Raw genomic sequence first — 27,995 nt, forward strand, 5'->3', positions numbered from 1 at the left:
TCCAAAAGTTTTCATCACCGCACATTGTTGCTTTTAACTTGCGTTTCTCTTTGAGCATCTCTTTATATGCGTTTCAATACATTTGCATTTGATTTCTGCCTTATTTACCACAAGAAAACAAATTAGTGAAAGCGAAGAAGCTCCAAAGAAATATAGAAGCTAATAGCACAGTTGCCTCTGAATCACACAGCCTTGAATTTGAATCCCAACTGTTACCTTTCTGTCTGGGTGACCCTGAAAAGTTACTATCTCTTTGAGCCTCAGTTCTCTTATCGGAGGAATGGGAATAATAGCACTGGCCTCTCCAGGTTCTTCTAAGTATTAAATGAGGTGATATACGTAGAGGGTTATCACCATTCCTAGCAAAAGTAAGTATTCAATAAATGGTAATTATTATTATTATTATCATTATTAATTCAGTTTGGGGGTATATTTCATCTGAACCTTCCCTGACGCCCTGACGGTGGAATCAGACTTCCTCCGTATGGGCAACACCACCTTTACTACAAATGGTCTTAGGCTCAGGGTTTTGTGAAGGAAGAAACAGGACTAAAATAATTTAAATGCAGAACCAAATGGAGGGGGGAAAGTTAGATAGTGTTATAGCCTTAATCTTAAAAAAAGGAGCAATGTTTGTGCCCACAGATACAGCTGCTGGGAGTGAGGAGTCTGCTTCGGGCTGCGGGAGTGCACATTCCCCAGCAGGAGGAGGAATGGCTCTGTGCTGCCTCCCGCCCTGCTGGAGAGAAAAGATGCTCGGTCCTCCTGACGCTCAAGGAGTGCCAGATGTACGTGTCCTGTGTTTTTTTAATGGTGCGAAATGCTCCTGCACATGGATGTTTTGAGTCTGAATCCCCTCCATTTAATTGATGACACCAATAATAACTAAAATCGGCAGATTTCACTTAAGACGTGAATCACCATTAGTTTTTTGAAACGTGAGTCAGGTTTTGTTTCCCACTATTATTATCTTGTGTCCTGTTACTGGCAGTACCGACTACAGTCATTCATTAAGCTTGCCAAAACACAGAAAGGACCGAAGCCAGTTAACCAAAAAATAGCATTACCATGTAGGAAAAGTAAGTGTTTTCAACTCTAAGAGTGAGAGCCCAGTGGAACCAGCGTGGTGGTATTGGTGCCGCAGCGTTCTTTCCTTATGCAGTTTAATCAGCTGTTCACTGGCATTTGAAAAAGAAAGAAAATTTAATTGCCCCATGTAAGTCCTTTTTAAAGTATATGTTTTATTTCCCATTTTATCGAGGCACTTCTCTTCCACTTTTTAGAATTTCTAATTATAGAATTTGCTTACTGAAAATGTGTGCTTTAGGCTAGAAAAGAATATTTAGAAATCCTTACCCCAAAGAAAAGCAAGTGGGAGTGGAAATTTGAAAGAGGACCGCCTAATTCAGCACTAAAACCAGTGTGAGAAGCAGTGTGTGAGTGTGTGTGTGTGTGTGTGTGTGTGTGTGTGTGGCTAAAATGTGCTTTTCAAAGTGCTGAGAGGTTGATGGGAATGTTTGATTAGCTCCTCTGAGAAAAGAGAAAAGTTGCTTGGACCTCTCCTTGTTTCTTCTTTAGAATAATTTGGATGGGATTTGTGATGCAGAAAAGCTTAAGGAAAAAAGGATATCCATTCTGTGTGGTGGAAAATTTTTGAAAAAAAAAATTGCTCTCTTCAAACAAGGTATGTCTGATGAATTACTAAGCTATGTAGATAGTTTGCTTTCCATTCCTTATTATAAAACCTTAAAATGTATTTGTCATGAAGAAACGGCAATACATACCTTGACCAAGTAATCATTCTGTACAAATTTTAGTCTCAGGAGAATTGGGAGGGGGTGGAGGGACTTGACATCCATGTAAACGACTAATATTATGATTAACTATTGACCATATTTTATATATATATATAGATCATATTATATATTATTATATATAATATTAATTATATATATATTAGGTCAACTATAAATGAATTGTGGTGCGATAAGATTAGAACAAGATCTTTCACTGTATTTTTAAACCAATGTTATTACGGTTAAAACAAGTTAGAAAGTATGACATGAGTCTCTTTGTTACACTGTCCTTTTTTGTACCTTGCTTCCTCTATGGAATATGAAAACAATGTAACAAATTGCTTCTAACAATATATGAAAAGCAGTATGAGAAATGGACACATTGATGCTAAGTGAAGAGAAATGATTTTAGTGTGGATCTGAACTTCTCTCTACTCAGATCTGGGTGGAATGCGGCTAGTTATACAATTCTGTATCTTGTTTATACTGGAAGTGTTTTCTTAGGCTGAATGCTTCTTTAACCGATAAGCCCGAGAAAGGGCTGGTATTGTTAAGTCTACTATTGTAGCTCGACTTTGCCCAGGGAAACAGAGTACAAAATCTCTTTTAAGCATGATTGGTGTCAAACCAGCATAAACATGAAATACATGCCTCAAGCCCAGGTTAAACAGAGAGGGTAAGATTGAATAGTTAGACTCAATGGTTTGTTCCGAAAAAACCCAGGCATCTTTGCCATCCTCAGATCGAGAGCAGAATTCCAGATTTTCTTTGGGCTTATTGTAAAAATAAAACCAGGCATTCTTGGCCATGGAGGTTATTCAAAAAATGTGAGCGCTAAGAAAATAGCATTTTGCCATTACGTTGCATGGCAATAAATTTGGAAGTTTTAGTGGTAAAGTTCTGAGGTTGTTTTTCCCTCCGTCTCTTGAAAGATGAAAACAGCCTGCAGGGAAGCAAGATCAAACACTATTTGTTTGTGTATTTTCTCTCTTATGTGTGTTAGCTGCGAGTGGTGGCTACGCCTCCTCCGGTAGGAAAGCTGGACGCGTCTGTCTTTTATTTATTGAATTAAAATACCCTCTTTTGTAAAAGGGCTTTAGACAGAGAATTGAGAGACTAAAGGGCTGCATTTTTAATTGCAATGTGCCGGTTTCCCAGACTAAGCTTGATTTAAATATATCTTACACCTCACCCTGAAAAGGAAACACCTAAAGTACATTGGAAATGCTTAGGATCTATCTTTAAATGGCGCTATCTCCAGGGATATCATTTAGAAGATCTAGTTATCTCTTTGGCCAAGTTCCTGATTACAGGAAGATAGTTTCTTTCAGGAAAAAAAAAAAGGCCCTGGGTTTGAAATGGTTTATGAACAGCATCGGGAAAACAGAAATTCTTGTGCTGTTCTCGCCTGTGGTTCCTGCCGGACGTACAGGCACGCAGGAAAGCTGTAGGGGTAGCGCACTGCGAGCTTGCGGTCCTATAGTACAGTGCTGGTTCTTACTGCCTGGCTGGGTCACTCTGGGAAAGGGGTGCAACATTTCCTGACTTGCTTCCCCATCTGAAAAGGAGAAATCGCAATGCCTGCCTGCACCCCTCCCATGGTGGTCATGAGGTTCAATGTTGATTCCCAGCTCCAATAGGGTTTTGAAACGTGTCAAGTTCTATAGACATGTTATCTGGCCCCGGCCCCTTATTCAAAACCAGATTACACTGAAAGGAGTCACTGGTCTCAAAATAAATGTTTCGTGGCCTCCGGGATGTTACCTGTGGCCACATGCATAACTTACCTCCTTGCTTCCTTGGAAGCAGAAGCCAGGGAGTGCCGGCAGCACGTGCTCTCTCAATAGAAGGGTATTCCAGCTGTGTGACCTTGGGGAAGATACTCCACATCTCTGTGTCCCCATTTCCTCACATGGGAAACGAGGAAGTTGGCCAAGGTAGTCTCTAAGTTTCCCTCCTAACGCTATGGTCCCGTGCACTGGGACCTCTCCAATATCAAGAAGTGACAGGCCTCTGTACATTACAAAGTAAAGAGGCTCCAAACCCTGTGGTATATTTAAAATATTTATATTTACCTAATAACTTTTTGATATATATGAAAATGAAATGTTGGGGCGCCTGGGTGGCTCAGTGGGTTAAAGCCTCTGCCTTTGGCTCGGGTCATGGTCCCAGGGTCCTGGGATCGAGCCCTGGGGCTCTCTGCTCAGTGGGGAGCCTGCTTCCCCTTCTCTCTCTGCCTGCTTCTCTGCCCACTTGTGATCTCTATCAAATAAGTAAATAAAATCTTTTTAAAAAATTTTAAATAAATGAAATGTAGCATAACTGCGTATTATATAAATGTAACACAATGGTATAGATATGTATATACATGTTATATATCATATTACTGTATTATTATATATATTACTATATATGTTACCTATCTATGTTACTAAGGACAGTGTGGTCTACATTGTATAACAGACTTCTTTCAGTTTTCTGGTGCATTTCTATGACTATCTGTGAACCCTCATGTGGAGATAATATCAAATATCTGAACTTAAGGCCTTCCATCCAAGGCCAAGGCCAAGGCCTTGCACTGTATAGATACGCTGGGAGTCCAACAGAAGGATCCGCCGCCCCCCCCTCACTTTTTAAAAATATTTTATTTATTTATCTGACAGAGAGAGATCACAAGTAGGCAGAGAAGCAGGCAGAGAGAGAGAGAGAGGAAAGCAGCAGAGAGCCTGATGCAGGGCTCAACCCCAGGACCCTGGGATCATGACCTCAGCCGAAGGCAGAGGCTTACCCCACTGAGGCACCCAGGCACCCCAGATCCATACCTTCTTAAATGTGTTAACTTCGGCAAGTTACTAAACTTTCTTGGGCTTCAGTTTTCTCACCTGTAAAAGGTGTCTGTTATCAGTGCCTACCTCATAGGGTTGTGGCAAAAAACTCCCACTGGTGCTTGGTACAATGTCAGCACCCAAACGTTAGAAATGTTTTCTTTATTATATGTGTCTGGAAGGAAGAAATCTGATCGGCTGTGAAACAAAGCGATCTTAATATCCTTCAAACTTTTAAACATTAACTCTGTGCCTGTGGGAAGCAAACAGATTTGAGAAATTATCTGATATTAATGTAATTATTAGAAATGTGTTGCCATTTCATCATCCAGAGGATGTGAGCTAATTCATCAATCAGCAAATGATAAGCAACAGAATGCCTAAGAATGGGTCCCTCTGTCGTTTGCAAGAGGTGGCGGAATTCCTGGCCCTCTGAGCATGCAGAGAGTGAGCTAGAGAATTGCCCGGGGAACCTGCTACCTTTTACCGGTATGACAGGTCCTTGTGCGTGTGGCAATGAGCAGCTTCTGCGAGTGCAGAGAAGAGGTAAAGAAAGGAGCAGTAGAGCAGGACACATTGAGGCGTGGCATCAGCAGTAGCCATTGGATATAGTGCTGGTTACTCATTTTTAATGAAGTTGCAGGAGTGCACGCCAACGCCAGCTGTCAGCCCAGATCCAGCCCTAACTCCGGTCACTTGCTTGCATCCCTGGGCTCCCTGGCAACCAGTCTCGACAGTGGCGGACCTGTACCCCACTGGTCCAACTCCCATCACCAGCCTCGACTGCTGGTGGCACAGGCTATGTGGCAAGACCCTGCGACCACGGGAGTGCATGAGGACAGTCAGGGGCGACACCTGCTAGTGCACAGCAGTGGGGCCTGGCCCTTGCCCTGAGGTCAGTCTGTACCTGGCCCCTGCAGCCACCCAGTCCCCTGCTGTTGGTCCCTGCAGCCCCTGAATGCACACCGCCAGCTCTGGCCCTCACCACCGCCTGCCCTGGTCTCCAGCCTCGGGATGCTGAGGCATCACTAAGACACAAACAGCCCTTGCAGATACCCCCAATGTGCTCACCCAGGACTACCCAGTTGCCAATGTTGGGGATCCCAGCACACCTTCCTGGACCTGGAGCCTCTGCAAGCCCCACTAGACCAAGGGTCACAGTCTGCCCTGGCATGCCTCGACCCACCAGTGAGGTCACCTGACCGAAGCAATCTTCTGTCACTGAAGTCAGGCCATAAAGTCTAGAAGAGGTAACTGGACACCTTCACAAAGCTATGAGCGTCATGAAGAACCAAGAAAAGATGTCACCAAAGGAACACAGGAAACCACTAGTAACTGACCCTAAGAAATGGAGAGACATGAGCAACCTGACAGAGAATTCACAAGTGAGTACAGCGCTAAAGAATTTAATGATTCAGGAAAACAACACAAGAACAAAATAAGTTCAACAGACACAGACAGCTAAAAAAGAACCAAACAACTTTTGGAACTGAAGCATAAAAATTAAATTAAATTAAATTAGGGGCGCCTGGGTGGCTCAGTGGGTTAAAGCCTCTGCCTTTGGCTCAGGTCATGATCTCAGGGTCCTGGGATTGAGCCCCACATCGGGCTCTCTGCTCAGCGGAGAGCCTGCTTCCTCCTCTCTCTCTGCCTGCCTCTTGCCTACTTGTGATCTCTGTCTGTCAAATAAATAAATAAAATCTTTAAAAAAAATTAAATTAATTCAAACACACACACACACACACACACACACACACACACACATTTAAATCAGTCTAAGATCACCTAGGTGAGTTCCTGTTTGCAGACCAGGAGGTGAAAGACCAAAATCCAAGGAGATTCCCAGAGCCCCACCTTCACAATGGAGCAAAGACTATTTTGGTCTTGTTTATTGCATTTTTCTGCGGTTACCTCACCTGTTACACAAACAGTTGTGGATACGGGGTTTAGAATTTGTTTTTAATCAAGTGGAAAACTTTTCCACTTCAACAGAACGCAAATCTTAAAGAAATCTCCTTAGAGACGTGTATCTGAAGTGCTTGGGGCTGCCTTGGGACAGCACAAAGCAGGCACCAGGTGACGCTCCGAGCTGAGACCTGTAAGAGCTACACGTCGTGTGGCAGCCTGCACCGGGCAGCAGGTGTTGTGGCTGGGCTGAAATCCATTGCCACATTCCAGCGCTAATATCCTGAGGGAGAAAGGTGAGCTGAGATCATGGGATGCCAAAGTCCTCTTCTGAGTTAAATCTACAAGCCACGGGTTTTGGAACAAAAGGAACACTAGTTTGGTTTACATTCAGTTTAGGAACTACTTTTGTGTTTGTGTTTTATTTTGTGGTTACAATTTTATTTATTTATTTATTAAGATTTTATTTATTTATTTGACAGACAGAGATCACAAGTAGGCAGAGAGGCAGGCAGAGAGAGAGAGAGGATGAAAAGCAGGCTTCCTGCTGAGGAGAGAGCCCGATGCGAGGCTCTATCCCATCATGACCTGAGCTGAAGACAGAGGCTTTAACCCACTGAGCCATCCAGGCACCCCTGGTGTTACAATTTTTAAAAAGGCACAACCTCATTTCTGCTTCCTATTCTTTCACTACGTGCTTTCCAATTCTTTTTAAAAATGTTAGCTATCATTCCTCAGCCACTTGATTGGTTCAGTTGTCCTATAGTCATCTAGAAGATTTTCATGAGAATGGGCTAAAGATCCTATAAATCTCCGAGAGAGAAGGAGGGAACACAGTGTAGAATCGCTCCATTTTGGGGCCCTAGAAGAATTGAGGCCAATGGCAATCACAAACCCAAGTGGTTCCTTCACCAACAAGTCCCAGAATTAAGCCACAATTACCCTGGGCAGTGTCTTGTTGAGAGGAACTTAATTGGTTGCCTTGACTCCATAGAGTTCATTCAACTAGAGTCTACACTCACCCTATTTGCAAGTGGGTGGAAACAAAAATGATGACGACAATGATGGTACTCATGACTCACCACCACCGAACAATAAAAAATCATATTTGCCAACACCCATACAGACACTGTGTGACAGACACTGGGTTAAGCCCTCTTCATGAAGTCACTTATTTAATCCTAACAACAACCCTGTGAGATAGGTTGTAACCACTCAGTAACCAGACTGACTCCTGAGACACTGAGAAGTTGAGTAAGTTGTCCAAGGTCACATAGCCAGTAAGTGACAGAGCTCAACCTTAAACCCAAGCAGTCTCTTTCCAAAGCTCACGTTCCTAACCTACCAGGCAACGAGTACACATGCTCCTTGTTTTTCTGTCACCACACCAAATTAATCTTTGCCATCCTTGAAAACATCACTTTCAAGCCAAGTAAATTCCAAAGAAACTATTCCCTCTTGCAAGTAGAGACACAGGAGTAATCCTGAAGGAGGGGAGTGAAGGTGTTTTATTTCCATCATTCTTAGATGAGCTCCTGACTTAAGGACACTTGGCAGGTGTGTTGGGCAGACCTGACTCCCAGGGGGAGGCTGAGGAGCAGACCTCATTATCAAGCCCTAGAAGTAGCCAGTCCCCCCAAATTGTCCTTTATCTTCACTTCAGGGCTAAGTTAGCAGCAAGGCACAGAAGGAAACTTGTTTCCTAATGACTCAGACTTCTTCAGAGAACCATGTTCCCTGATAAGGGTCTCTACGTTGACAACAGTCTAGTAAAAATTTCTCAAATTCCTTCCTTCAGTGAGAGAAAGGCTAAAGTTTTGTGTGGACATGTGGTAAAAAATCATAAAAACCACCCTTCAGGCTAGAGTGAGAAGGGACTCTGCATTCTTTCTTCTCAGATTCAAAAAGAAAAAAGAGAGAGAGAGAGAGAAACTATTCCTTCAGGGGAACCCAATGTATATTTTCCAAGAGATCAGGCCACTGGCATCTCAATGCTAAGTGAATTCTGTCCTTGGGCTTCCTCTGTGTCCCAGAGAAAACAGGCTTTGGAAATAAAGGTGCAAGTCAGCTTGCCTAGACTGGCTTTGCTTGTATAATAGAGTGAGTGAATCTATAGTCCGAAAGGTAAAAGGAATTTGGGGAAGAAGAGATAACCCTGAACGACAGGAACAACAAGTATTTATTGGGCCGCCATCATGTGCCATTATAATTCTACACGCTCAGGAAGGAGAGTGAACAAAATAGGCTCGGTTCCCCTAGAAGAGTGCCAATCTGGGGAGCACACAATAAATAGATACACATGAGAGCTCTGGTGGTATTATGGGCTGTGAAAGACCTAAGACTATAGACTAAGGGGACCAGATAGAGCAGTGAGATGAAGTGATGATTTGCACGGCATCGTTAGATAAGTGTCTGGTGAATGGACATTTAAACAGAGAGAGAGAGAGAGAGGCGACGGCAAAGCCATGGAGGAACCTATGTGGATACTTAGGGGAAGAACAATCCAGGCAGACGAAAGAGCAAAGGCAAAGGTCCTGAGGTAGCACCAGGCTTGGACAGGCCACAGTGTCTGGAAGAGCAGCATGAAGAAGAAAGGTAATATGGAGGTACTTGGACAAGTCGACGTGGGGGGCACTATCCAGATGTTCCTCGAGTTCCCCCAGGAGCCCCCCATTTCCCACTCCCACACTTCACATGCCACTCTTGTCTCTGCCCTGGATGAAATCTGAGTAGGTCCCCTAATATTTCAGGCCACACTCAGAATTTTTAAAAAGACCTTGCCCACATCACATTCCCAAAACAATCAGTTTCATCATTAATATGAATGTAACCCTTAAGTAATGCTTAAAAACTGAACAATGGTGGTCACAGTTTCAAGTTTCACCCAGCCCCCGGGGCCTAACTGCTGCTGTGGGGAGGGAGCGGGACTGGATTCTTTCTTTCTCTGCTCTGTGCCTCTCCCGCTCCTCCCCTTGGCCGCTAACAACAGTATCTTCATGTCCAGAGTTGAAGTGGGTACAGAGAGGAAAGGTAAGGGGACAGAAGGACCTTGTAAGCAGATACTGTCATAAGCTGGCCCCCTGGGTTCCTTGGGCTTGGCCGGCACATACAGGGGTTTCTCGTTCATGGGGGGCACCTCTGTGGGTTTGGAGAAGCTGCCCATTTGTTGGGAACTCCGGGTGCTGTTACATAGCTCTGGCTGGAGGTTTACGGGGTTCCTTGCTCAGCCTCTGAACACCCACCACTCTTTCTCCTGTGCTTCCTGCTGTGGCCTCCTCAGCCCTCTGTGCACCTGGCTTGGGCAGGACCTGAAGTGACCCCAGGCTGATGCTCACACAGCAGCTGGTTTGCCACAAGCTCTTTCCTCTCCTGTAGATGTCTAAATCGTGAGCCAGACACCAGGCCACTGTGCACCCAAGACCAAGGACACAACCAGTCAGTCATCTCAAATGGGGCTACTGGGCATCCAAGCTGGACTTCCAAAGATAGTGACCGAGAGCCGGGATGCCTGGCTGACCGCCTCCTTTCAGACCACACCACAGTTGGAGGAGCCAAGAGGGAAGCTGGAGACTGGACAGCAGGAATTGTTTTAGCTGTGTTCCCTCCTTGTCCCTCTCCCCAGATGCAGGAGGGGAACCGGGGGACACGGTTCATGAGAGGACCATCAGGGAGACCACTCGGGAACGTGGAAGTAGTTCTCCTGCAGTCTCAGCTGAAGCTAAGACAAAGCATCCTCCCATTTTAACATCTCATTCCACAGTCAATTACAATACACTCCAATGTTTATTTAGATGGGTGTGTTATGCCTGGTTAAACTTAAAAATAGGCCTGGGGCATCACTTTACCCTGAATAACATTTGTGTGAGAGAGAAAGCTATATGCGAGTTCAAGCCCAGATAGGACCCCCAAAAATCTCCTGACCTTACAGCCAAGACAACTGTATCACACAACTATCACACAACGTCTGTATTTCCAAGCGAGCCTCTTAACTACTGTCAACAGAGTTATTTCAAAAAGCCTCAGAATATGTGTCAGGGCGAAAAGGAAGGTGAACCCATCCTGGAGTGTGGTAGAATGGGGCAGTCAGTTGGGTTAAATGCGAGGCCTGGGGTGGAGTTCTGGAGCCGCTCCCTGTTCATCCCACCCTTGGACAGCTCACTAAATTCTCTAAACCTCGATTTCCTGCTCTGAGAAATGGGCATCATTGTAGCTAGCCCGTAGGCTCACCATGATAGTGAAACAAGATGGCCCCTGTGCCGAGGGAAGCGTATGGAAAGTGCTCAGCGAATGAAGCTGTTGGTATCGGAGGCGACTCTACACTTCTAAGTCTTTCCAAGAAGAACAAAGAGACAATCCCATCTCATGTAACAGGCCACTGGACAGCAGGGCCTAAATTGTCAGAAGAGACGGGAAAGAGAGCTGGAAGGCTCTGGCAGCGCTGAGGATGGTCCGGAGGGCGTCCTTGGAGCCTGATGCTACATGGCTCCCTTCAGAGACCCGGGTCTCCTGCTTCAAAAATGACTCCTTCTGCCGGTTCCCGCCGACTGCGGGGACTTAATCCTCCATGCCTTCAATGGCTCAGCCTTAGTGACTGCCCCCTCCTCCCCTAACACCCTCCCCGCCTCCCCCTCCCCCACTGCACCTATGGTAGCTGGAATTCAAGAATGTGCTTTGACCCACAGCCCTGCACTGGCCTCTCCCCGGCATGGGGACCACTGGGACCCTGTCACCTGTGACAAACCCCTTGTTATCAAGAGGCCAACGGGAAGATGCTATGGACCTTACAGACACACCCTCTTCTCCCTTCCCACCTCAGCTGGAAGGCTGTGTGAGAGCCCAAGATGTTTTTTCTGTGCCTCAGAATTGAAGTCCGACCAAAAAGCACAGAGTGTTCGGGCCAGTCGAGGCTCTGGGGATCGCAGCTGGACGGTTCCAGACGCACAGCTCCAAACTCACACTGGATGGCCCCTTGGCAACCACAAACCTCAAAGCCCGAGGGAGAAAACCCAGTGGGAGGCAGCAGGACGACTCCACAGTGTCAAACACATTAGGTAAAGACCCTTCTGATGAGAGGAGCTCCTCTTCCAAAACTCCATGAGAATCTTTTAAAGGCGCACGGTTTCCAGAGTAACTGAGAGGCGCGGTCATGGTCCGCCTCGTCTTTTACTGAGGTCCTCAACCCTTCCCCCAGACTGACTGCCCTTCCATTACGGAGGATAAATAACTCTCGGAAGGAGTTCTTTAGAGCTCATTTGGGGGCATGCCTGCAAACTAGTGTTTTTTCCCTACTGGCAATATAAGATCTAAACTACCACTTCAGAGACGTAATTACTGTTTGCAGGCTCGCTAGAAATCACTATTGGTCGCGGGCTCTGTGGATGTGGTAAGCATTACCATATGTCAGGTTCTTAACGAGGTACAAAATGATGGTCTGAGATATGCACACCAAAAAAGGCTTTCCCTTTTCGGTGTTCTGACATGTCAAACCATGCCACATGGATGGATGAAGCTCACGGCCTCGGCACAGCTCAGTCATGAAACACAGGGACAACCTCCCTCACCCACCCACTGCCCACCAGTCAACATCGCTGCTTTAGGACTGGACTTGATTGTACATGGTGATCAAAAGTGGTCCTGGGGAAAAAAAAAACCTGGTCCTGGAGAAAGTGATCCTCAGGTATTCACATCTTAGTTATAAAAAAAAAAAATTCCCCTATATTGATGGAAAATTCCTAGGTTGGGAATTCCTAGGTTATTTACATCCGTAAGCATAATGTTCTTAGAAATACACTGGGGGAAAAACATTCTCACAAATCAGTTTCTCCCCTGTCATGATGGATAATGAGTTCTTTGTGGTGGGGCTGCCCTGTGCCCTGCAGGACATTTCGCAGCATCCTGGCTTCTATCCACTAGAGGTAGAGGCCCCACCCGGATTACGACAACCAAAAATGTCTTCAAACGTCGCCAAGACTTCAGGGGAGGGGGCAAAATCACTTGTGATTTTGTAATCACTTGTGAACCACGGTCATCAACATACTGGGAACTCCGCAGCGACATTCTGACGGCAGAGTTTCAAGGTCACCCACTCCCGTGTTTGCCTCCCAGAGCATTCCCGGTGTGCGGGCTGTGTTCCTCATTCTCAGGGGTTGCCACGGCTTATGGAATTCTCTGTCACACCTCTTCCTGGAGCCTCACTCCCGAGTTGGACCCAGCCTCTCAGACCCCTGCTTGGTGCTACCAATGGACAGGCAGCCCCAGGTGTCCTTTTCATTTTAACTGTTTTCATTTTCCTACCAATCATGTCAGGGAAACAGATAAGTAAAACAACAGAATTGAAAAGGGTTTGAACCAAAGCTTCAGGAAATAGAAACCAACTCCAGCTGGCTGGAGTAAAAGGACCCAGAAACATTTATGTCATGCGCAGGAGACGGAGTCCAGCTGGACCTCCTTCAGACTGGAAATGGGACCTGGGAAGTGGCCAGAAACCAAAGTGTCCTCTCCCCCTGCTTCTCCCAGGGCCACAGGCTTTCTCTTCTCTCTTTCTGCCTTCACCTTCCGCATCTTATTCAGGAGCCCATATGGCCTTCAAGTTGGCTCCCACAGTTTCCAAGGCTTTCAGGTTCCTGAAGCTAAAATCACAAGGGAGGTCTTGATTGGCCGAGGTTATTTTTTTTTGCCAGACCAGCTGAGTCGCACAATTTCTGTGAGTGTTATTTCTGCATCTGACTATAATATTTGAGATCTTCATTTCAGGGGTCTTTTGAGTTTGAAGTCCTAGATGTCACCAGGCATTTAAACATGCAAAATATTACACAAATGAGGGGTGGAGTTCTTATTTTAGAATAATAGTATATAATGAATCACAGAACTATTTGGGATTTACAGTAATAGCTACGTGAGAGGTTTGATGTCGTAACAAGAGCTCAAGACTAAAATAGAGATCTAGCCTTAGACAAGTCACTTCACTGCTCTGAATTATGGGAAGAATAATGTCCATTCTACTTCCTCAAGAGGTTCTTAGGTGATTCAGACGCGAGAATTGTTGAGAAAGTGTCTTACAGATTCTGGCATTATTACAGACTTCACTTAAAAAGACAGGTACTGTTAGTTAGGAAGCCGTCAGGAATACTTTTTTATTCCTTGCAAGCCCAACCAAAAGGGAAATACATTATCTCCCCTGTCAGGTGGTCTAGAGGTGGGCCCAGCCTCCAGGCACAAGACAGACAGAGCACCAGCTCCATTTCTCTGTGACTTATTGGCTGCTTTCCACCTTTTGGTGTTGACTTGCTTCTCACAGACTTGTCTCATGGTCACAAGATGGTTGCCAGCACACCAACAAGGAAGGGAACCTCTCTCCCTGAAGAATACAAGACTAAGTCTTTCCATTCTGTTTGTCTGATACAACACAGGACACAGCCCGTTTTTGAACTAGGTGCCATCACGCAGAGAGTGATGCTATGCTGATAGGCTCAAGCCTGAGGTTCTGAGGCAATCCCCAGCAAGAGGGGAGAATGTACATAAATAAACCTTGGCTTAGACTTGGAACCAGGAGCCACCCCAGGAACTGGGATGGAGCAGCTTCCTCTGAATCATCTGTGTGTATTTATTCTTTTTATCAAATTGGGGCTGTGTTGGGTAAGAGGAAGTGGGGAAGCAGCCGCTCTTCTTAGGTAGCCAACGGCGTCCGGTCCACACAGTCTGATGGAGAGCATATCTTCAAGCAGCCTAGTACATTCTTCAGAACCATCACGGAGAAAAGGCAAAATCTCCCCTGCCTCCCTCACTATTCTGCTTGCACTTTTCTCTTGGTGTTTCTTTAAGGTAAAAGAAGGCTCAGCCGGTTAAGCGTCTGACTCTTGATTTTGGCTGGGGTTGTGGGTGATCTCAGGGTCATGAGATGGAGCCCTGCCTTGTGCCCTGCGCTGGGCGTGGAGCCTGCTTAAGATTCTCTCTCTTCCCTGTGCCCCTCCCACCCTCTCTAAAATAAATAAACAAATCTTCAACCAAAAAGATAAAAGAAGGAAGGAATTGGAAAGAGAAGGAAAATAAGGAAAGAAAGAAAAACCACCACACTTTCTGGCTCCCTCCCTTTCTCTTTCTCCCTCTCCACAAAATCCTGGGGGATTGTAGTAGTGGCTGCTGGTGTCATGGCAACAGCAAATGCAGTGTTTCAGGCCCAGCCCAGAGTAATACGATCTGTGTGAAGGTTTGTATACAGATGGAGGCCACCTCCACATGGTAAAGGCCCCTCCTAGGATCTCGCTAGATCAACCCACATCCACTGACAAGCGGCCGAGGCTTTACATCAGGCAGAGATGGCAAAGCAAGGTTGCAGATGTGGCCTCTCCCCGTTCAGAGATGTCAGTCCTCAGGGGATTTTTGGCATTTTGGAAATACAGCCCAAGCCTCTCATAACTATTAAATGTTTCCAGATGGACATTGGCTCTTTCTGCCTTGTGGACAAAGAATATTGTTAGGTGCTCCCCCTTGTAGAGTCATAGATCAGACAAACATCAGCATTGCATAAATCTTACACGCCCACTAGGGCCGATTTTCTGCAAGTGAGGGGCTCAAGTAAACCTCTCGGGGGCTTATTAAAAATGATGAATGTAAAAATAATTTTTAAGTCTTCCATGTCTCCCTATTGCCTAAAGGATCAATTGCACATTCTTTAGGCGTGACATTCAAGGCCAACATGGCCCCTTCTTTCCTCTCAACAGGCTGATTCCTCTCCTGGCCCCTCGGAGCAGCTCCCAGTTTCTGAAGCTGCTCTGTCCCCTGGGTCGTGGCCTGCCCTCACCACTCGTTGTGTTCCAACCTGCCAGTTCAACTAATTCAAGACCCTTCCGACGCCCACGCCTCACGGCTATTTGCCCAACCTCCCCTTTTGCCATCACTGTTTGCTTTTCAACAAAAATCTTCAACTCTGGCTGCACAGGGGAGACACCTGGGGAGCTTTAAAACAATATCAATACCAACCCAGACCAATGACATCAGAACAGATGAGGGAAGTGCCCTTGGTTATTATGCAACAGCTGTAGCAAATGGTGAACTATAAAGGCAAGGGTCTGGGCTCGAAGTCCAGTTCCCCTTCTTCCCAGCCGTGGGACCTGAGGCCAAGTACCCACCCTCTGCATACCTCTACATTTCCACCTCTAAAATTAAGGCAGGAAGGAACCCCCACCCCATCGGGTTATTGTAAAGATCAAATGAATATCCCTGACATTTAGTATGAGCTCCGTCAGTGTTAGTTATGATGAAGGTGCCTCAGACTCCTTCTAGAAGCCTCCAGGCAACTTGGTGAGTGGACCTGCCCTGGGACCCTCTCTGCCCAGCACAGAGCAGACACACAACTTTTTTTGAGTGATGAAATGGATTCATGAATGAAGATGAATTTTGAATTTAGGAGATGGCAGAGATTTATAAGGAAGAGGTGGCTCATGAGCTGAACCTCGGATAGGCTGGATAGGCTTGTGAGAAGCAGATGAGGAGTGGGAAGGTATTCCAGAAAGGGCAATAGTAAGGGTCCGGGACAAGACACGGAGGTGCTGCATGTAGACAAAGACCCTTCTCGGACCCTGTGGGTCCAAGGAGAGGATTATAGGAAAGAACTGCAGTGTGACGGTTTGAGATGGAAGTGGGGCCATTTCAGGAAGAGTCCATAACAGCTCACCAAGGAATTCAGGCTCTGTTCTGAATAGGATGAGTGGACTGTGAAGAAGGAGTCTGAGACGGTGAATGGACAATCTAACCCATGCTTTAGGAAGCTAGTCCTCCCAGCGGGAGGGAAGGGTGACCTGGTACCCAGAGAGCAGACCGCAAGTAGTAGGCTAGGAGATTATTGTAGCTTCTTATTTGATATCAACATTATCAATGTTCAATCTTCAAAAAAAGTTATTCTATTAATTCTGACTTATTAACATATGTGCACAGAGTAAGATTGAAATAGAACAAAACCATCAGACTCACTTCTGTCTTTGATCACTACTTACCCAATTTTCATTCTCTAAAGCAATCACTGCATGGTTATTAAAATAAAAAAATTATAAGAGAGTACTATGGACAATTGTATGCCAACAAATTGGATAATCTAGCTGAAGTGGACAAATTCTAGAAACACAAAGCCTACCAAGACTGTGAAGAAACGCAAACTCTGAATAGACCCGTAACGAGTAAGGAGATTGAATCAGTAATCAAAAATCTGACAATAAAAAGCCCTGGGTCTGATGGTTTCTCTGGTGAATTCCAACGAACACTTAAAGAAGAACTAACAGCAAACCTTCTCAAACATTTCCCCCCAAATGCAGGTAACGGACTACTCCTTAAGTCATCCTATGAGGGCAGCATTACCCAAGATACCAAATCAGACAAAGGCACTACAAGAAAACTATAGTGTCCCCTATCAATACAATATCTCTTATAAATATTGATGTAAAACTCTTCTGTAAAATACTAGCAAATTGAATTCAGCAGCATATTAAAATAATTATACAACATGACCAAATGGGATTTATTCCTGGAGTGCCACAATGTTTGAACATACACAAAAATCGATGAATGTAATACACCGTGCTAATAGAATAAAGGGGAAAAAACAAACACATGATCATCTCACCTGATACAGAAAAAGCATTTGGCAAAATGTAACATCCTTCCATGATAAAAACACTCAACAAACTAGGAATACAAGGAAACCACTTGAACATAATAAAAACCGTATATGAAATCTCACAGCAAACCTCAGGCTCAAAAGTAAAAGACAGAAAGCTTCTCCTTTAATATCAGAAGCAAGGCAAGGATGCCTACCTGTTCTCTCCACTGCTATTCAATAGAGCACTGGAAGTTCTAGCCAGAGGAATTAGGCAAGAGAGATAAATAAAAGACATCCAAAATAGAAGGAGGAAGTAAAATTATCTCTGTTTGCAGATGATATGACCTTATATGTAGAAAATCCTAAAGTTTCCACAACAAAACTGTTAGAATGGGGGAAAAAAGTTGTTAGAATAAATAAATTAATTCAGTCAAGTAGTAGGATACAAAATCAACACAAAAAACTCAGTTGCATCTCTATACATGAACAACTAACAATCTAAAAAGGAAATGAAGACAACAATTCCATTTACAATAACATCAAAAAGAATAAAACACTTGGGAATTAATTTAACCAAGGAGATTAAAGACTTGTGCCATGAAAACTACAGAACATTGCTGAAAGAAACTAAAGAAGGCATAAATAAATAGAAATGTATTCCATATTCATAAATTGGAAGACTTCATATTGTTAACATCTTAATACTACCAAAAGCAACCTACAGATTCAACACAGTACCTATCAAAATCCCAACGATGTTTTCTGCGGAAATTGAAAAACCCATCCAAAAATTTATATGGGACCTCAAGGGACACCAATTAGCCAAAATAGTCTTTAAAAAGAAGAGGCAAGCTGGAAGAGGCACAATTCCTGTTAGAAAACTTACTACAAAGCTATAGTAATCGAAGTAGTGTGAGTCTGGCATAGAGGTAGACGTATATACCAACAGAATAGAATGGAGAGCCAAAAATTAACCCTTATGTTATGGTCAAATGATTTTTGACAAGAGTGCCAAGACCATTCAATAGGAAAAGATATTCTCTTCAACAAATGGTCTTGGGGGAAGAGGATATCCATATGCAAAAGAATAAAGTTGGACACTTACCTAACACCATAAACAAGTACTAACTCAAATGGATCAAAGATCTAAATGTAAGACCCAAAGCTAAAAAACTCTTAGAAGAAAACAGAGGACAAATGCTGTATGACATTGGGGTGGACAGTGATTTCTTAGATATGACACCCAAGGGGCATAGACAACAAAAGAAAAATAGGCACATGAGTCTTCAGGAAAATTTAAAAATTTTGTGCATCCAAGACACTGTAAACAAAGTACAAAAAAATGGGAGAAAATATTTGCAAATCATATGTGGTAAGAGATTAATATTCAAAAAGCATAGGTAACCCTTAAATTCAACAAGAAAACAACGTAATGTGAAACTAGGCAAGGGACTAGAATAGACCTTTTCCAAAGATTGACAAGTAGCCAATAAGCACTCAAAAAGATGTTCAACATCACTAATTATGGGGGAAATGCACATCAAAACCGCAATGAGATGCCACTCCACACCTGTTAAAATGACAACTACCAAAAGAGACAGAAAATAGGAGGTGTTGGTGAGACTCTGATGCTGGAAGCCTTGAGCATTGTTAGTGGGAATGCAAAATGGCACAGCTGTTCTGAAAACAGTACGCTGTTTCCTCAAAAAACTAAAAAAAAAAAAAAGCTACCATACAATCCAGTGATTTCCTTCTGAGGTATAATAATCACAAAAGAATTGAAAGCAGGGTCTCGGGGCACCTGGGTGGCTCAGTCATTAAGCGTCTGCCTTTGGCTCAGGTCATGATCCCAGGGTCCTGGGATCGAGCCCCACACTGGGCTCCCTGCTTGGCAGGAAGCCTGCTTCTCCCTCTCCCTCTGCTGGTCCCTCTGCCTATGTTCCTCCTTTCACTGCATCTCTCTGTCAAATAAGTAAATGAAATCTTTAGATAAAATAAGAAAGAAAACAGGGTCTCAGAGAGATTTGTACATCCATGTTTATAGCGACATTTTTCACAATAACTAAAATGTAGACACAAACCAAGAGTTCATCAGCAGATGAACAGATAAGTAAACTATGGTTTATATATGCAATGCAATATTATTCAGTCTTAAAAAGAAAGAAACTCTGACATATGCTACAACATGGATGAGCCCTGAAAACATTATTCTATTTGACCTGGGCCAGTGACAAAAAACCAAATACTGTTTGATTCCACTTAAATGAAATACTTAGAGGAGTCAAAATCCTAGAGGCAGAATGCAGCCTGGTGGTTGCCAGGAGCTTGGGAGATAGGGGAAATGGGGAGTTTTTATTTAATGTGTTGGAATTTCAGTTTTACAAGACAAAAAGTTCTAGAAATGGATGGCGCCAATGATGGCACATTAAGAGTGTATTTAATCCTGTTGAACTGTACTCTTAAAAAGTGGTTTAGTGTATTTAATCCTGTTGAACTGTACTCTTAAAAAGTGGTTTAGATAGTACATTTTACATTTGTATATTTTATCCGAATAAAATAATGGGAGAAAAAAACCCTGAAGAATCATATAAATATAAGGTGATATTATTATTTATTACCAACTTGCTCTTTTCTAACTCTGGGCAAAAAAAGGACTGAATTAAATTGTCTGGCTACTCTACTTGCATTGGTATGTCTTTTTATCTCACAATCAAGTCTCATGCCTCAACAGAACTTCATATTCGGGACTCTATATTTACAGCTCATGGCACAAGCCATAAATTCACCAATCAGTAACACAAGTTTTTGGAAACTCTGATTATTTTGTTTCTGTTCAAACCCCAGTGAACACGTGGGAATGTAGGGCTCTAGCATTCCTGCGCATGCCACAGCTTCGTGTCACAGGACAGTCTGCAGCAACTGCTTAACAGGGGTGGTGGCCATCCTTATCCCCAACCTCTGTAATGGTTAAGAGAGGGTTTGAATTTTTTTACACACATTTTAAAAGGCACCTCTCTGTTTCAAGGCATGAGAAACTAGACCAAGCTAGGACAGAAACTAAGTGGTGAGAAAGAGGTCTGAAAACATTCTGACTCCAAGAAATCAGAGTGATTCTGGTCCTGTTCCATCAGGAGCGAGTCAGCATTTGGGTGATAATTCCTCCAGGGTTAGAGTGTTTCCTGGAATCCTGTTTGTTTTTATCCACCCATCCCAGCATGGAAAGATCAGTTACTTTATGTCTCCTAAAGTTGTAAGACAGATCTGCAAGCATTTCTCTCTGCAATCCATCTTCCCTCTGCTTGTTGACTATTGATAATGTTTATTGAGAGATAAATCACATGACAGAAATTGAAAGTGTACAATGCACTAGTTTTTAGTGTATTCATAAGATTGTCTTTGTTTTCTTTCCTCTTTTTATTTCCTAGGGAAAGGAGAGAGAGCCTTAGCTACTCACTCATTGATTCAATGTCTATCTATTGACCACATAAAAAATAAAGTACAAATCCCTGCCCTCATGGAGCCTGCATTCTAGTGGAGAAAACAAACAATAAACAAATAAAATACCTAAACCATAAAGTATGTCAATGATGATAGTAACATAAAAAAATAGTAGAAAAAATAGGGTGTAGCAGCTGGTTGTGGGTAGGAGACGGATTACAAACTTAAGCTGAGTGGTAAGGGGACATCTCAAGAGATGGTAACATTGAAGCGAAGACTTGGAAGAAATGAGGAAGTTAATCATGTTCTCATCTGGGGGAAGAGCATCCGGGTAGAGGAAACAGTAAATACAGAGACCATGAGATGTGTGTTCTAGAAACAGCCAGGAGACCAGTATGCCCAGACCTGAATAGGTGAGGGAGAAATGAGGTCAGGAGCCACATAGGGTCATAAGCCACTTGACTAGACTTTGGCTTTGATTCTGGGTATGATGGGAAGCCAAGTTAGAGTTTTGATCTAAGGAATGCTGGGAACTGATGTACTTTGAACCAGGTCATGCTGGCTGCTATGTGGATCATGGAGTCAGAGGGAGAAGGAGACGTTTGTTAGGAGGCTGATTACAGTAATCCATGAGACAGGAAGCATAGCCTGAGCAGATGGCAATGGGGAAATGAGAAGATTGGGCCAGATTCTGGATAGAGTATGAGTGTTGAGCCAACAGGGTTGGCTGAGAGAGAAGATGTGAAGAAAGAGAAGCAGAAGTCAAGGTGACTTGAAATCTGCAAAGCTGAACAGTAACAGGCGATTGGTGGGGCTGGCTTAGGCGGGGGACAGAGGGGCAATTTCCTGTACTGCATTTATCCTAGAAGAAAGGTAACTGTTTAGGCCTGAAAACAAGTAAGTTGTTCTGAAGCGTCTCAAAATAGGAAAAGACAAACAAATTGTTACTTGTTATCATCCTATTTCTAAAACATAACCCAGCTACTTAAGCATCAAATTGCAAATAGATTGTACGCATGGTTTTATTTCTATTTTTGAAAACAAAAACATTATCTGCCTATTATGTAACCAGTAGTCAGCTACCTTTATTAGGAAATTTAACATATTGCAATTGTTGCTGGAAATTAACAAAATCATCAGTTCCGTCTGAGGTTGCTCTTGCTGCCTAATTTAATTGTGATAAAATCCTTCATATACTAAACAGTTTTATTTAAGTTAATTGCATTAGGTACTTGTTTTACTACTTCAACCATAATTTGATAATTGCTTTTTGTTAATAAAATCTACATAGTCCTGAAACTAAATACTGGCTATAAGCCTGCCCTGGACGTAGCTAGTACCAGATTATGTTTCAAATTCTCTACTTTGGCAGCTTCAAAATCAACCATGGAAGATTTACACACAGAAATCAACAAACATTACAAGTCGGGGATTTTTTCCCCCAGAGAGCAGATTCAGCAGGACACTATGGGGCATAGAGACATGTAGGGTATGAATGCCAGATTTCAGCCCCACAGTGGTGGCATTGGACAGAGAGGATGTAATGAGAGCCATCTACCCCAGAAGGTAGGCGTGCTTTATCCTTGACATTGCTTAGAACTGCTAGGGCAGGTTTTTCCCACCACTCCCACCTCCAATCTCGTCCTGCTGACTGTCCGGTCACCAGGGGAGTGACATGTAACTTTTCTAAGCCTTCATTTCCTGAAGGGATCATAAAATCTACCACACTGTCTTGTTGTGAAGACTTGAAACCAAATAGAGTACAAAGTATATGCTCTAGGTAGTGAGTAATGGTAGGATGAACAAAACTTTTAGGGTTTTCTCCCAGCCCCAAGAGAAGGAGGAAACCCATATAGATCAACAGCATCTTCATAACCACTCTGCTTCCCAAACCCTGAGCCCCTGTCAATGCTGTTCCTCCCACTTGGGGTCACGTCTGTTTCTTCATGTCCAAACTGTTTGCCTTTCAAAATTGACCCAGTTGCTATCCCCTCTAAGAGACTTTCTCTTTTTCCCATGGCTGATATAATCTCTCCTTCCTGTAAAATTCCCTGGCTTTGGGGGGACTCTCTGGTACTTTCCCAGGCCTCCTGGATTAGAATCTGCATTTTAACAAGATCCCCAGGGAATTCCTATGCATGTAAGATTTAGGAACTCTTTGCTAAATCACTGGATCTCACACTTGTCAGCACATTGGAATTACCCAGGGAGCTTTTAAAAACTTAACGCCTAGATCCCACCTTAAGAGATTCTGATTCAACTGGTCTGGGGTACAGCCCGTGCACCAGGGTCTTTTAGAACTCCCAGATGATCCTAATATGCATCAAAGTTTGAGAACCACTGGTCTATAAACTCTCCCGATACTCCCTTATGGAGCCTGCACACTTCCTAATGTTAAGGTTATTTGTGTCTATATATGTTTTCCCACTTGTAGTAAACTGTAAATCTTTTAAGAGCAAGAACTAGTTCTTCATTCAGTTTTTATCACCCCCTCCCTAACAATACCTGGCATGTAATGGGAGTTTAATAAAAACTATTGCATGAATGATGAATGCATTGTTTATCTGTAATCTAAAAAGGGTCTCTCGGGGCGCCTGGGTGGCTCAGTGGGTTAAAGCCTCTGCCTTTGGCTCAGGTCATGATCCCAGGGTCCTGGGATGGAGCCACACATCGGGCTCTCTGCTCAGTGGGGAACCTGCTCCCCCTCCCCCACCTGCCTCTCTGCCTACTTGTGATCTCTCTCTGTCAAATAAATAAATAAAATCTAAAATAAATAAATAAATAAATAAAAATAAAGAGAGTCTCTCAATACCTAAGAATAGCTTTTGTCCTAATCTGAAGATGGCTTGAACCTATTCCCAAAATTATGGAGTCAATTCTTCACTTCTCTGAAGAATGGGGGCTGATGGCTAGAATGGGATTTCTACCTGGGATTTCTACCAGTGAGTCGGGCCACTGCCATCTCTGGGGACTCCTTAGAGAAAGCTGGAGGAATCTGGAGACCCCGGGGAGCAATGAAAGAAGCAAAATGAAGGGGCCCCTCCCTACACTCTATGTGTCAGTTCAGAACTCTTGGCTGAAATATGATGGTGTTATTGTTTCTTCCTCTCCAGGGTGCCATTTTGATATTTATGGGGATTGTTGTCCTCACTATGAAGGCATCTGTTATTGAAATGTTCCTTGGTAAGTACTTTTATGTGTGTATCTGGATACGCTTTTAACATTTTCCTAAGGTCCAAAGAATCTTGCCAAGAAGAGGCTTAAACCAAGACAGAGCATATAAACAGTACAGTGTATCTTTTTATGATAAACATTTTAGAGAGATGTTTAAGTGAGAATGTTAAGTGTAGATCAAATTCAAGATGTACGTGTGTATATATTCTTGTATAAAGCAAAATTGTGTATCACATGTGTGTACATGTTACACACATACACACACATATCTTGCCTTCTTCAGCAACTAGCAAATGTTTCAGATGGAATATATTTACAGATTCTGAATTCAGAAATCTTAATGCTTATTTAAAAAAAAAATCTCATCACTGACATGTCCTTATTTGTACACTGGTGACTCATGCTCTCACAGACGGAACCCACACCCGTTTTCAGCAGAGAACACAATTTCAGGTAGGCTCTGGAGGAGCTGCAGTTGGGCTGCAGGAAAGAAAAGGATTGATGGGGTTAGCATTAAGCCCAAGGGTGATTATCTATTAATCTTGACCCCCGCTGTGCCCTGGCCACTTTGGAGAGAGCAACCCTATGGGAATCACTGCCTTACTCCTACCAGGGTAGGGTGCGAAGACTTTTTGGACATTGTATTCGTTTGCTAGGGTGCCATGACAAAATACCACAGGCTGAGTGGCTTGAAACAGTGCAGTTTTATCCTCTCACAGTCCTGAAAGCTAGAAGTCCAAAACCAAAGTGTCAGCAGGGTTGGTTTCTTCATAGGGCTGTAATGGAGCCTGTGCTCCATGCCCCTCTCCTTCGGGAGGTTTGGCGGCCATCTTTGGCATGTCTTGGCATCTCTGCCACCATCTTCACACGGCGTTCTTCCTCAGTTGGATGAGTATCTGTTTGTGTCCAAATTTCCTTTTCTTATAACACTAGTCATAGGGGATTAGGAGCCCAACCTACTCTAGTACAACCTCATCAGAACTTAAACAATTACATCTATTTCAAAATGAGGTCACATTGGGTTTTGAGGGCTGGGACTTCAACCAATGAATTTAGAAGGGACAAAATTCAATGCAGAATATAGTCAGAACGTTCCAGGTCTGTGTAGAGGAGGTCTCTGCAGCAGAGTTGGGGAACAGAAGAGAAAGAGGAGACACAGGGAAGGCAACAGGGCTCTCACGGGGTGGAAGGAGCCTAGACCAGGAGTTGGAGAGACCCTGTGGCTTCCAGTCCAGACCACCCGCCAACCTGCTAAGCTCAAGCCCCTTCATTTCCAGTTTGCCCTTTGAGAGGCTCTCCCCTCCAATACTGCCCAATTGGTTAGTGTTTCTTATGTAGGGCAGGTGGGGAGTCAGGAATAGAAAGGCTTTAGCTGCTGTAAAACATGGAAAGCCAGCAAACCCCGAGGCCATTTCATACTCTGCATGTCCCCCATATGACAGAACCAAGAAGGGACACTTGACTGTCCTTCCTTGTCCCCAGACTCTCACAACCTGTCTTCCTGCAGAACTCTCTCCCCTCAGGGCTGCACATTCAGAAGGTAAGAAATCAGAGCCAGTAAAGGAGATTCCTGTCACACAATTGCCTCTCTGTGCTCACGTGTCTGTCTCCGCAGCATCTCTCTTACTCATCTGCTTGTCTCCATCCCAGGGCCATTTCCCTGTCACTCTCCTCAGTACTGGGACAGCCTCCCTGCCCCAAATCCTGACCCCTCCAACTCCTTCTCAACCACACCCCAATTAATCTCTCTAAAGAACACGTCGGATCACCACTCTTGACTTAAACTCCTCCGTGGTTCCCCTTTGTCTTTGGGATGGGACCTATAACTCTAAAAGTATCTTGCTTGCTGGGCAGACCTTCCTGATATGGCTCCCCTTGCTGTCTTCTGCTCTCCTTCGCCCCACAGAGCCCACTCTGGCTTCCGAGGATCTGAAAAGTACTGACCTTCTCCGTCCCTCAGGGCTCACATCATTTTCCCCCTTCAGGCCTTTGACCATGCTGGGTCCCTTGCCCGGAATGATCTTCCTCTCACTCCCACACCCCCCACAAGCCCTACTCGTCCTGGGGAAGCTTCCTTCCACCACCCCCTCCCCCATTTGACCAGGCCATCTTCCTAAGGGCTTCTGTGGTGCCCTGTATTGATTCTCATTATAGCTGTGTCATGTTCCCCTTTCCACTCGGCAGGCTCCCCCAGAGCTGTGAACTCACTGAGGGCAGCTGGCAGGAGCTGTGTCCTGCATTTTCAATGCTGAGCACATCTCATAGGCACTCAAGAAATATTGTAAAATAAATTATTCTTAGGGATGCTAGATTTGTAAGGAATCAGAGTCCAACTGTGCACCTAATTCCAATGTGTGGGTGTATATATACTACAAATCAAATATCACACAGTACTGTCCAATGATCCCCCCTTAATTAATGTCAATTAAGTATTCAATATATATCAGAGCTAGCATGTTTAAGACATCCTTGAATTTATGATACAGCAGAGTTTTATGCCACTGTCTTTGGAGCACCATGTATAATCAACAACTGTGCTTATGGGGAGTGAGTGGAATAAATGGGCTAAGGCAGTAGTCAGCAAACTTGCAATCTGGTTCCAGCTTTTGCCCCAAAGACCTGCAGCTTTAGCCAAGGTGTTAACCTTGACCTTTGCGTCTTTTTTTTTTTAATAAAATAAAAGGATAACCTACAAAGCTCTTCCCAGCTTTAATATTCTGTGATTTGAAGCATGATTTTATGATTTACATGATTGTAGAGAATAAGTCGTCCTGTCTTTGCTATGAAGCTCTGATTTATATGACATTAGATGTTTCATTGAGTACATAATCTGAAATTAAAGCGTGGGGGAGGGGTGCCTGGGTGGCTCAGTGGGGTAAGCCTCTGCCTTTGGTTCAGGTCATGATCTCAGGGTCCTGGGATAGGGCCCCGCACCGGGTTCTCTGCTCAACGGGGAGCCTGCTTCCCCATCTCTCTCTGCCTGCTGCTCTGCCTACTTGTGCTCTCTCTCTGTCAAATAAATAAATACAATCTTTTAAAAAAATAAAAGAATTTTTTTAAAAAGCCTGGGGGAAATTTGAACTGCTTTAAAATGATCTGCTTTGTAAATCAGTTTTCAGGAAGGCACTGTGGACACTTAAAGAGAAGCAGAGCTGGAGAGTGTTTAAAGTGGTAAATATAGATTTTAATCAGGAACTACTCCAATCGAGGAGATCTCACTGTAGAAATGGGCTCAATTCCAAATATAACAAGGGACATAGAGATTTATATCTGAGAAGCAGGTTGCAGGGGGTCAGTGGTTGGAAATTACTGAGAGAAGACATCAAGTGTGGGGGATTCTTGCTAAACCTATCTGACAAGATTCTTGCTAAAGGCAGACCAGGGTGATCAGATATCTATCAAGGGTGGGGGCTTCTCTCTAAATAGGATTCTTGCTAAAACCGGGTGATGCAGGACCAACAAGGAGGAACACTGAAGCCCAGTGTCAAAGTCTAGTTGGGAAGAGGGCTTGGAGGAGCCCCATTAGAGTTTGGTCAAGGAGAGAGTCCTTGTCAGTACCACTAGAGTTAGTATCCTGAGGGGCCCTGGAGTTTATGGGGTACACGGAGGCATTTCTATAAAAGTTGTAGACACATAATAAGTTTTCAGTAAGAGCTTCTTGATTTGATCATTGATTCGATGTCGTGGCACTTCATGTCTTTCTTGAAAGTAAGTGAATTCTGATGATAATTCATGACTGGCCAGAAGACTGGGATATGAGTGCCGATTAACCACACTGATGATTTTGGTAGCCCTTTTCATTTTCATAAATCTATGGGATTTCAATATAACCCAGTTAAAAAAACAATTTATCTTGTCTTTTTTTTAATTGTAAAAGAAACATATTCTTTATAAAATATGGGATTTATATATGGAAAATACTATAAAATGGCAAAAATATACAAAATAAAAATGGAAACGACAATGCCATCATTACAAACATTTTGGTATGTTTGTTCCACTTATTTCTCTCTGGATATATTCTAATTTTGTCAGAATCATTCTTCAGGTTAGAGCTGAGCACTTGCCAGTTTGTTTAATATTTTTTAACACATCATTTGTAGTAAATGCTCAGGGTACCCCTACTGTTGGGACATTTCCAACATTGCATTATTTTCAGATTATCATTATAAATAATGTTTAGTGAACATTTTTTACATAAGTTTTTGTCTATATCTCTAATTATAATTTGGGATATATTCCTAGAGGTATATTTCCTAGGACAAA

The 27,995-nt window shown here is 43.6% G+C and overlaps 1 protein-coding gene across 5 annotated transcripts in view; it reads left to right on the forward strand.

Annotated features, from left to right (window-relative positions):
- Window positions 1-1,128: 1,128 nt before the first annotated feature.
- Window positions 1,129-27,995, forward strand: part of VIT (vitrin) — a 97,416-nt gene continuing 70,549 nt past the window's right edge. For 4 of the 5 annotated variants that reach the window (XM_032353003.1, XM_032353004.1, XM_032352998.1 and 1 more), the window contains exons 1-2: window positions 1,458-1,684; window positions 23,669-23,738. In XM_032353003.1, the coding sequence (XP_032208894.1) occupies window positions 23,687-23,738 (52 nt within the window). In that variant the 5' untranslated portion in view covers window positions 1,458-1,684; window positions 23,669-23,686. Of the gene's footprint in view, window positions 1,217-1,457; window positions 1,685-23,668; window positions 23,739-27,995 lie in introns of those variants that run through there. The other variant, XM_032352999.1, reaches the window with a different exon arrangement.

Source organism: Mustela erminea, chromosome 7 (genome assembly GCF_009829155.1).
Source record: "Mustela erminea isolate mMusErm1 chromosome 7, mMusErm1.Pri, whole genome shotgun sequence".
Lineage (NCBI taxonomy): Eukaryota > Metazoa > Chordata > Mammalia > Carnivora > Mustelidae > Mustela > Mustela erminea.